Here is an 11,257-nt window from a genome sequence, read left to right as displayed (position 1 = left end):
GGACACCTTCCACTATCCCAGGTTGCTCCAAGCCTTGTCCAACCTGGCCTTGGACACCTCCAGGGATGGGGCAGCCACAGCTTCTGTGGGCACCCTGTGCCAGGGCCTGCCCACCCTCACAGTAAAACTCCATAACTTACTTTTAGGGTATATTTTATCTTTAAAAAGTTGTGATTAAGTTGGTAAAAGAGGGAAAAATAAGTATTGGACATACTGAGTTATAGGGATGGAGCCCTTTTTGCACTGCAGGGATCTCCATGTGTTCCTGCTTAGTCTGGCTCAGTTGAGAGGTGACCACTGGGCTGGTGGCTGCAACTCCTGGAATTCACCTTCCAACTTGGAAAAAGCCCATGGAGAACCAGGAGGCAACAGGGCTGCATCCAATGCTCCATGGCATGATGGTTTTGGGTTATCATTCCTTAGGTGTCTCTGGTAGTTTGGGACTTCAAAATCCACATCTTTCTCTCCCTCACCTGGGTTGCAGCTGCTAAATCAAAAATGTATTGAGCCAGGGGTTTGTCTTCTTGGAAAAGTTGATGAAAACTTGACTGGCATGAGCTCAAAGAGCTCCAGAACTTGGGGAGGCTGGTTTCCAGCTTCCAATGGCTGGACTGGCAATCCTGTGGGATACTGGGTAAAAATCTGTCCCAGTGTAGGGAGAAATTCAGGTCAGGTCTGGGCTGAAACTCTGCCCCTCAGGCCTTCCCCCGGCTCTGCTTGATGCTTTTACTGGGATTCCGAAGCAGTTTCTAACTCTCAGTGAGTCAGACGTGAACTGGAATCACATTTTAAGGTGATTTTCCAGCTGACAGGAGTAGGTTAATTGTAAACTGTCTACTGAAGCTTTAAAACTCCTGTCCAGCCTTATTATTAGCAGTTTAAAATTTATGGAGTGAGACTTTGCTTGGTGATAGTTGGTTTCTGCCCAGACGACGTGTGCAATTAATCCCCATGCTGGGAGAAGGAAAATCAAATGTAAAGCTTTTTTTCCCCTTTTCTCTCTGACATGTCTTGGGGCATGGAAGGAACCTGGGAGGGATGTGGGGCAGAAACACTGTCCTACCTGAACTGAGGGACCACGTGTGACTTGTCACCTGGAGCACTGAGGGTTAAATCCTGTGCAGTTGTGAGAAATTTTGTACTGAAGGAAACTCCGGGCTGGGGACTCAACCAGTCCCCTGAGACTGGGAAATTTGATGTGGATCTGGAATCTGTGGAGTGCAGAACCCCATGGGATTATGGAGAGGGATGATGGACGTGATGCCAGAGCAGGGGTTTGATCTGACCTGCTGCAGGGCAGGGATGGGGCCAGGTTGCCACCACCGGTGGTTGCTCCCTCTGATCCCTCTGCGGCTCTGACTCCACGTGGGTGTTTCCTGCATGTTGTTCAGCCTGTGGGTTTCCTCGAGTCGGAGAGCCAACCTTGTTAAAACCATGCTTCTTTCCAGGCTGAATGGCTGCAAGTGTCTGGCCTGGGCAGCCCCTGGGCCTGGCTGTGCCTCTGTGTCGGGCTGAGGAGCCGCGTTATTGCGTCTCACTCCCGGAGCGCTGCGGTCACTGCGCTCGTAAGCTGCAGAGACCCCGCTCTCAGACATCCCCCCTGTAAAATGTTGCAGTCACTGAAAGCTGAGAGCAGCTCCCAGGCAGGTAATTAATTAGAAATGGGAATTTGGAGGCTTGTTTCCTTTCCCTTCCCTTCATAGAGTCGCTGTTATTTCTTATTTCAAATAGGTTTTATTGAGCCTTTTATAAACGTGACTTTGTTTTAATGAAGAAATAACTCCCCTCCCCATCTCAGCTCTACAAACAACGTGTCTCAAAGCTCAGGCTGCTCCCCATTGATGGTCCCAGGCTCTATGTGCACGTATGTGCACACACAGGGACACACAAATACACACACACAGAATGAAACTGGAATTTCACGGCCGCAGGGTTGGCTGAGCAGCTCTGATCCAGCTCCCTGTGCATGGGCTGGGCTCCTGGTGACTTCAATAGAGCCTTCCCTGGTTTATGAGCCTTGGGAGCACAGCCTGAGCCGGGGCTGCTCGTATAAAGGCTATTGCCTGATTAGTAGTTGTATTACAATGGCACTTCAGGCCCCCGATCGTGGCTCAGCGCCCCATTAGAGCAATCCTTGTGCAAACGTGCAGTAAAGAGGTGGCTCTGACTCAGGGAGTGAATAGTCGAGGTCTTTACAGCCCCTGAGGCACCTCAGGACCGATTATATCTGCTACAGTAGCACTTGGGGACTGTCTGTGCCCACATGGATGCAGGTGGCTGGGGCCTGTTCCTGGGAATTTTGGGATCTGTGGGATGGCAGGCGACGCCAGGCTCACAGCGTGACCTGGGCACTGCCACATGGTGAGGATCCACTGCGGCTCCAGAGGGGTTAGTTCTGCAGTGGAGGGGGATTTGGATGGCTGGGGGAGCAGGAGGGGCTGGGGGAGCCTCTTCCTCCCTCCCTGCCGTTGTTACCGTGCTCTGGGTGTGACGGGAGCTTGCTCATGTCACATCCAGCCTGCCTGGGGGTGGCAGAGGGGACAGCAGTGGCTCTGCGTGCTTCAGCATTGCACGGTGCATCCTCGGCACCCACATCCCGAGGCAGGAGCTGCTCCAATCCCATCTGCACCCACATCTCCAGCCAGACAGCAAGGCAGGAGGTTGTGCTAGAGATGGTTAAGGCTTTTTTTTTTTTATCCTCTCTGATTCCTTGGACCCGTTTGCATTGTGTGTCTGTAAGTTCTCCTCTTTTCCCACCTTTTCCCATCTTTACACCATCGAGTTCAATCTTCTTAGCCAAATTTTTCTGGTGTCAGCAGAGAAAAGGGGGCTTGTGTTTGTCTCCCCTCCTAAGACGCCTCTTCTGTGTGGCAGCAGTTCCCTGCTGGGAGCTGAGTTTGGCCCGAGGGAGACAAACACCAGACGAAGGGGGAAACCCAACTTTCTCCTTTCGCTTTTACTTGTAAATCTCCATCTCGCTAAACCACCTGATTCCTGAAACTGGGCCCTGAAAAGGGAAAAGAGAAAGCCGACCAAGACCTTGGCGGTGCTGATGGACGGCTGGTCCATGTCCCCAAGGCTGCAGCTGGGCAGGAGCCGCAGCCGATCGCAGGATCCCGGCGCGCAGCTGGCTGCAAGTTTGCCTCCTCTCTTGGAGAAAGCCCCGAGGGCAACGCGAACAGCTGGCTGAGGAAACTGCTCGGTTTGGGAGCAGCTGCCACCGGGGCATCACCGGGACCCGCCCGAGCAACGGGTGCTGTGCCGTGGGGCTGCTTTCGAACTTTCTCCTCATTTGTTAAACGTTTTTAATTGCTTATTTTTCTCTGCACTGATGGAAAAACCAAAGTGCTCACTAAGCTAAACCACGGCAGTGCAGAAAGACGATCAGCCCTGCGCGGGGCTCGGCCTCGCTGTGCCCATCACCACCCCAGATGGGGGGCTCCCCCGTGCCCCCCGCCCTGCCGGGCAGCATCGCGGCCGCCCCGCTGCGCATCTGTCCGCGCCCGCCCTTCTCTGCCGCGGCTCAAACCTGCCCTGCAGCATTGTGCGAGTTCCCTCCAGCTCATTTATTATTTCTCTCCCCACCCCTAGCACACGCTGCCCTGAAGCTGCGCGGCTTTTCCAGCGTTTTTCCCCCTCTGGGTGTCCCTTTGTCCCCCCCCGAGCGGGGCAGAGCCGGACGGTGGGTGGGCAGGAAGTTTGGAGCTGCCCAGGGATCTGCATCCAGCTTGGCTTTCCCGAGTGCAGGCCAAGAGCATTAAAGCCCACACCATAAGTAAACAGTGCAGATATTACAGGTCCAGGGGTGGGTCATGAGCTTTGCCCTTTTGGTTTCTTGCGAGGAAGATATTCCCGGGATGCTTCCGCTGGAACGGTGGAGCTCATGGAATGGGAGAGAGGGGAGCCAGGCAGGGCTGTGCTGGGATAGTGATGCCACCGCACCCCCTGGGAGCAGCTGGGGCTGTGCGGGGCTCCCTCAGGATCTGGCAGGGATCTCTGCTGGGATCTCACACAGACATCCCTGCTGGGATCTCACACAGACATCCCTGCTGGATCTGCCCTGCTCCCACCCTCTGGCTTTTGCTGCACCCAGTGCAAGCCAGGGGGAATGTGAAGGGTTCCTGCTGACCCGGACTCCTGCGGTGGCAGCAATGGCTGTCCTAATTGTGGGATGTTTTCCAGCATGTTGCTGGGTACAAGCCCATCCCACCCACGGGAGCATCGGAACGCCCTTATGTGGTGCTCGGAGTTCGCGGCCGCTCTCGGCAGTGTCGCTCTGGCCGCGGCTCCGCCGAGCTCTCCCCGAGGCTCCGGCTGCTTCCTCGACATAACTCCGGGAGCTGTGTTTGTTCTTCTGGCCAAAGAAAAGCAAAGCCAAAACTCGCAGCTGGCAAAGTCCGATGGGGGCAGGGGAAACCTGCCGTGTGTGCTGCGGAGCAAGGACCGGGAACGAAGCGTTCCCACCCCGCGGGGGCTGATGGCACAGGAAGGGTGACACTGACCCCAACTACTGCACAGGGTAAATGAGCCCCTTGCAGGTAATTGGCTGGTGTGTGACATTATTTCACTCCGGTGTGGAGGTTTAGTGTTGTGGCCACGAGCTCGGTGTGCAGCGAGTGGGGTGTCCCAGGCCCCGAGCAGGTCCCGCTGCCGGGAGTGGCTTTTCAGCCAGGGAAAGAGCCCAGAGAGGATAAACTGCTGGCAAAGTGATGTTTGCTCAGGTCTGTGTGCTGGGGTTTATTAGCACTGCCCCTGGTCTATGCTGTGCCCGGTGGGGTCACCCCGAGTGCCCCCCGGCAGCTCAGCTCTGGTGTGGGGCTGCCCTGTGCCAGCTGCAGCTCCATGTGGAGTCTGGGACAGGTTGTGACATTTTTGCAAACGTTTTCACGTGTGAAAAATGTGGCCTTGGAGGGAATGCCAGGGAGGGGCCCTGAGCAGACTTGTGTCACCAGCAAGTTCTGCAGTGACACCAGCACTGGGATGAGGTGGCAAAACCACGAGTTGGGGCCTGCCCAGAGCACCCCAAGCTGCTCCAGAGGACCAGTGGGGTAGAGACAATGCAGGACTGGATTAGTGATTTATTTGGGATGGATTTGATAGGAAAGGCAAAGTCTGGTTGAGCTGGGAGATCTTTCCTTCCTGGGGTGCCTTGTGCTGCATTTGTGGGGGGAACAGGTGACACTGATCCTTGAGGATGACACATGTCCTGCTTGGCTTGGCTGTTAGGAGGTTTTGGCTTTTTGGGAGGATTTCAGCAGTTATATAAGAATGATTTGAATGTTCAAAGTCCTTGGGTAGCTCCTTTTCCCCTCTCTGTGCTCAGCATCCCCCAAACCAGGCAGCTCAGAGCAGACAGCCCAGGGAGAGTGTCAGAGCTGGTGGGGTTTGGGGACAGCTGGAGGTCATTGTCACCTCTGGAGCTCACCCCTGAACTGTCCAGTCTGGTTTTATTCATCTCCAGCTCCCATTTATTCCCTGGCACTGGTTTCTCTGGGATGGCTGCACGTTCAGGACCTGCCCTGGAGGGGGAACACCCCAAACCCTATCAATGAACCCAAAACCATCCTGAGGCTCCAGCATGGCCCCAAGTGCTCCTTGGAGGCTGATAATAAATCTGACACCTGGGGCATGTTTAACTTTTAATACAATGTATATTTATTGCAAACAATAATATACAAAAAAAAAAAAGGTAAGTTTCACAGAGAGAAGGATCTTGCAAACAAACCAAACCAAACTTACCTAAAGACAAAATATGATTTAAATGACAGGTCTTTTAAGTTACAGAAATACTTTAAAAAGATCTGCTTTTATACAGAAATAGAAAGATGCCATATTATAAGAGTGCTTTAAGATTTTTTTTTCTTCTACTGAATCCCTAAAAAAAAATGTTAACAAATATATCATTTTTTTTAAATAAAAAAAGTTTGCTGTCTTTTTTAAAAAGCAATCCTTAACTGTTTAGCCACAGCTTCACCAAAGTCAGTGTCCCCCCAGCTCTGAAGGCAGTTTTGGCAGGGTGGAAGGCTAAAACAGAGCCACCCCCAGGCAGGGCTGGGGCCTTGGGTCTCATCCTCTCACGAGCTCGTGTGTCCCAGAGAGCTGAGGCAGAAAACAAGGCAAATGATTCAGTGATACGCTACATTTGCAATCTTTAGTTTGTACAAATCTTATTTTTTTTTCCAGTTTATCCTTAAGACAAAAGAAAAAAAAAAAAAGGAAGAGCACAAGTTTGTACAAACCCAGGACACGGATTCCAAAAAGAATAATAATAATAATAATAAAAAAGAATTAAAGAGATAAATAAAGGACTGGTTACAGTTTAAGACCATAATTTAACAGGCACGGTTACCTTCCAAATAATGCTCCAACTAATGCAATCACTTTTGAAAGGACTTAAAATAGAAGGGAGATAAAAAAAAATTGTGATTAAAAACTGCTCTTCTCACAAAATAAATAATTTAAAGTATCTGTGATGTCCTGCAAGCAGAGAGGAGCCCCTGGAGGGGTTTTGCATCAGGCCTGGGGCGGACGGGGGTGCCCGGAGGGGTCGAGCTGAGCCCGCCCAGCCCAGGGACAGGCAGAGCTGGGGCCAAGTGATTATCACAGGGCTGTTTTAAGGCTTCTCACCAGCACTCTGGGCTGGTTGGGATCTGATTTTAATCTTTTTGTTTTTCATTCTTAAGGCTCGAAGTTATTAAAAAATAAAGTGAAACTCTTCCCCTGGCTGGTTTTGCTACAAGTTAGAAAAATAAAGCCTCTGCCATGCTGGTCCCTGCAGAGTCTCAGCGCTGCCCATCGCTGCGCCCGACGCTGCCCACGTACAGAGCCTGGTTCCCAGGTCAAAGCATGCTGGTTTAGTTTTATTTTTAGAGAAAAAAAAGACACTTATCTATACAAAAATACCTCTGACTGCAAGAAAACCTAGCACTGCTCCACTAAGTGTCATTTTTTTAGCTGTTGGAAAAATAAGAGCATTTAAAAAAATCTCTAAAAAATATGTATAAATCCCCTCAAATTGGTAACGAATCATACACAGTACATACTAAAAATATTTAAAATAGAGAATATTCCTCACAGAGGACTCTGAGTTTTCTCTTTTTTACCCCCCAATTTTTTTTCTTTTTTTCTTTTTTTTTTTAATTACTGCTAAAAAACCAAAAAAATCATTACAAAAGTCCAGAGAACAAGACAGCTGGGCGGGTTGGTTAGGAATCTCCTCTCCATGCTGGAAGCAGAGTTCAAGTCCAGTCCTTGGCAAATGTGTACCGAGTTTTGCTGGCCCTCAGCGGGTCCTGGAGGATGCTGTAGTGCAGGAGGCTCGAGGCACTCTCTCCTCCCCGCCAGCTTTCACTTGAGTGTCTTTTTATAGTTATTATTTTAATTGCAAAGAAGGAAAAAGTCTGAAGAAGTTCTCTGTTCTTCTTGCTGCTTTCACTCTTTTCTGATTTTTTTTCATTTGCTTTCTCTTTCTAAGTTTCTTTTTCTTCTCTTTCTCTTTCCTCCATGGCTTTAGGGTCTGGTGAGCTGTGTGTAGACAGGCTGTTCCCAGTGCTGCGGGCTGTGGGTCTGGGGGATGGAGGGGACCCCCGAAGTGTCTGCAATGGGGGTGTACATGGGGCGCTGCGTGGGGTTCATGTAGGTGAAGGTGGAGTAGAGGCTGCTGCCCTGCCCGGCCGCGTGGCTGTAGTAGGAGCTGGAGTTCTGGTGGTCGGTGTAGTCGTACTGGGAGCGGGTGATGGTGGGGTAGGACGAGCTGTAGTGCTGCAGGTTGAAGGAGCTGTAGTTGATCTGCTGCGGGGAGTGCTGCTGCTGCTCGCTGTAGTGGCTGGGGCTGAGCTGCTCCGTCTTGATGTGTGTCCTCTGCTGCGCGCCCGGGCCCTGCTCCCCGCTCAGCGCGGGCAGCCCGTGCTGCGCCGGCGGCTGCGGCTGCGGCGGCTGCGGCTGCTGCTGCTTGGACATCCACACGTGTCCGGCCCCGGCCGGCGAGCCCGACGCGCTGCTGATGCCGTAGCTGCCCGTGTAGGTGACCTGGCCGGGCTGCCCGTGGGTGGCGGGGCCCCCCGGGTGCCCGTTGGGCGGCAGGTACTGGTCGAACTCGTTGACGTCGAAGGTCTCGATGTTGGAGATGACGTCGCTGCTCAGCTCGCCGATGTCCACGTCTCGGAAGTCGATGTGGGGTGGCTGCCGGCCGCCTTCTTGCAGGGGGCGGCCCTCCCGCTTCAGGTCCTGCTTGCCCGGCTGTGTGTCCGTCTTGGGGGTGGTGGGGGGCGTGGGGGGGCCCTGCGACTGCCCTGTGGGAGGAAGGAGGGGCACAGGGGTGAGGGGGTGTCGCTGTGACCGAGCTCCCCTGAGCCCTCAGCGGAGGGGATACCTCCATTAATGATTAACCCACTAATGTCAACCCGCAGGGTGCAGGGGAACAGGGGCTGAAGTTGTGTAGGGTGACTCAGGCACATCCAGGTGTGAGTGGCACAGCCACGACCCCTGCCAGCACCAACCTACTGAGCCCTTAGACAAGAACTATAACAGGCCAATTTTTGAGGTGGTTTTGTTTTGTTTTTTTTTTAAGCATAGCTTCACATTTCTCACGTGCACAGTGGATGGAAGTGGCTGCAGCAGTGGCACATGCCCATGCTATGGGCAGCTCTGCCCCTCTCCTGATGCAGCTGCCCCTCTTCTCACTGCATTTCTGGGTCTCCCCTCCCTCACCCAATCCCAACTTCAGCCCGGTTTGGGCTGCAACCTTCCTTAGGCAGCTGTAGCTGTGCCGTGCCCCCCAGAACGCCTCGTGGGTACCTACCCGAGTGCTCCCCGGGGGAGTGCACCTCGCTGATGCTGGAGGACGACTGCGGGGAGTCGGCCTGCAGCGCCTTGAAGATGGCGTTGGGGGAGATGTGGGTTTGCTCCGAGCCCTCCTCCTGCTCCGACTGCCCGTTCTTCACCGACTTTCTCCGCCGCGGCTGGTACTTGTAGTCGGGATGGTCCTTCTTGTGCTGCACCCGCAGCCGCTCGGCCTCTTCCACGAAGGGACGCTTCTCGCTCTCATTGAGCAGCCTGGGGGGGGACACGGGTGGCGAGGGGTCAGTTGCGGCTCAGAGGGGGCATCAGCACATTAACACCAGCTCAGATCTCTCCCCTGCATCCCCCGCTAGTGGCACAAAGCTCTACACAACGCCGAACACCCTGTCTGGGGCACTCGCTGGTTGTCACCCCTCTTTGTCCCCCCAGGCTGTTTCAGTGACAAGAGGTGCAGGAGTTGCCGAGGGGTCCGGCCCTCACCCTCCCCATCCCATGGGCACATGTCCTTGTCCATGGGTGCTTTGGGGACAGTCCTGCCAGGGCCAGGTTTGCTTACCCATTTCTCCTCCTGCCACAAATTTAGGATCCCCCTCCGTCCCCTTCTGCAGCCACAGAGGACGCGGCGGCCAGGTGACTCACTTGCCTTCTGTTTTTCTCCCCTCCCTGCCTTATTTTGGCACTCGGAGGGCACCCAGCCATGCGCCACTCACCGCCACCACCCACCCGCCACCACCGGGGCTTGGCCCCGCCGCCCCCTGCCCGCGCCCCGCATCGCCTCCCTCCGCACTGCCTGCCCTCCCGGCCCGAGCTGATGCAATCCCCCAAACCATCATTTCCTCCGGCCCCGGGAGCACAAACAAGCAGCGATCGGGGCAGCCCCCGCTCGCACGGCCCGGGGGGCTCCGCCAGCCCCCGCACGGTCCCTTCTGCCCCGAGCTTCGCTCAAGGAACAGAACCCACTTCCAAGAGCAGAAGACGGTCACGGGGAACTGCTTTCCCAACTTTCCCCCTGCTATTCTGGCTTCTCCTCCTCCTCCAAACAAGTTTGCCATCACATGCAAGGCTCTTCTGCGAGCTTTCCAGTCTGGGGACACGCTCTCCCTCCTCTGACCGCTGGTGCAGGCAGGAGCGGGCTCTGCACCCGCAGCTCCCGCAGCATCCCGGGGTTCCCCCCAGCATCCCGCGGCCCGGCCCCGCGCTCACCTCCAGAGCTTGCCCAGGGTCTTGCTGAGCTCGGCGTTGTGCAGATGTGGGTATTGGTCCGCCAGCTTCCTGCGGGCCGCCTGTGCCCACACCATGAAGGCGTTCATGGGTCTCTTCACGTGGGGCTTGTTCTTGCTGGAGCCGTTCACGCGCACCGGCATCGGCACCAGAGTCCAGTCGTAGCCCTTCAGCACCTGGCTCACCGCCTCCCGGATGCACACCGGGAACTTGTCCTCGTCGTTCTCCTTCTTCAGGTCCGGGTCCCCCTTGGGGAAGGTGTTTTCTTGGGGTCTGGTGTTCTCCGTGTCCGAGCCGGATCCAGAGGGGCAGGGGGACCCGGCGGAGTCATCCGACATGGTGGGGCTGGGGGCGTCGGAGATACATTTGTCCTGCTCTTCTGTCATTTTCATGAAAGGGTCGAGGAGATTCATGCGAGAAAGTGGCCGAGGGGGGAATCAGGGGACGAAAAAAGTTTTTTAAAAAAATTAAAAATAAAAATCAGGACGCTAAGCGGGGAGAGAAGGGTTAAAAAAGGTAAAACTTCGGGAGAAACGAAGTCTCCACCAGCGCGCAGCCCGGGCTGGGGAGAGGAGGCAAAGAGCCGGGGAAAAGTTTGCAAAAACTTTGTGTGTTACTTTCCCCTACCCCTCTAAGTCAAAAAAACGCAAAAAAACAGAAGAAAAGAACAAAAAACCAGAAAGTAAAAACCAAACCAAAAAACTCCGGAGCTCGAGGGGAGGACGGGGAGGGACAAACTCTCCGCGAGCTGCGGTGCGGAGGAGCGGCGTGCGGGGCCGTGTCGGTGCGGGCGGGCCGGGGCAGCCCCGCCGGTCTCCAGCGCGGCTCTGCGCCCGCTGCGCCGCGCGCGCGCAAATAAACGCTGCGCGGCGCCCCGCGCGCTCCCGCGCCCCGCCAATGGGCGCCCGGCGCGCGGGGGCCGCGGCCGCCCCGATTGGCTGGGCCGGGACCCCGCGGTGGGCGGGGCCGCGCAGAGCCCGCGCAGGGAGGGGGACACGGGCGCGGGAGCGCGCGCGGGGCGGGGCTGCGGGAGCGCGCCCGGGGGATCCCCCCCCTCCCCCCGCCCGCCCCTTCCACACCGCGCACACACAGACAGACACACAGACAGACACACACAGACAGACACAGACACGCACACGCCCCGCAGCATCCCGCACCACCGCGGGACCCCCGCCCTGTCCCGCCCCGCTGCTGCTGCTGCTGCTGCCGCATCCCGGGGAGCTGCGGTGCGGAGCGG

At 55.4% G+C, this 11,257-nt stretch overlaps 1 protein-coding gene across 1 annotated transcript; it reads right to left on the bottom strand.

Annotated features, from left to right (window-relative positions):
• Positions 1 to 5,631: 5,631 nt before the first annotated feature.
• Positions 5,632 to 10,837, bottom strand: SOX9 (SRY-box transcription factor 9). The gene is made up of 3 exons (XM_071573799.1): positions 10,003 to 10,837; positions 8,801 to 9,054; positions 5,632 to 8,291 (listed from the first exon to the last, which is right to left on the bottom strand). Exons 1-3 carry the CDS (start codon positions 10,431 to 10,433, stop codon positions 7,510 to 7,512), a joined length of 1,467 nt encoding a protein of 488 aa, XP_071429900.1. The 5' UTR covers positions 10,434 to 10,837; the 3' UTR covers positions 5,632 to 7,509.
• Between the last annotated feature and the right edge of the window lie 420 nt (positions 10,838 to 11,257).

The sequence above is a fragment of the Pithys albifrons genome, chromosome 19 (assembly GCF_047495875.1).
Source record: "Pithys albifrons albifrons isolate INPA30051 chromosome 19, PitAlb_v1, whole genome shotgun sequence".
NCBI lineage: Eukaryota > Metazoa > Chordata > Aves > Passeriformes > Thamnophilidae > Pithys > Pithys albifrons.
This window is presented reverse-complemented; position numbering and strand designations above follow the sequence as displayed.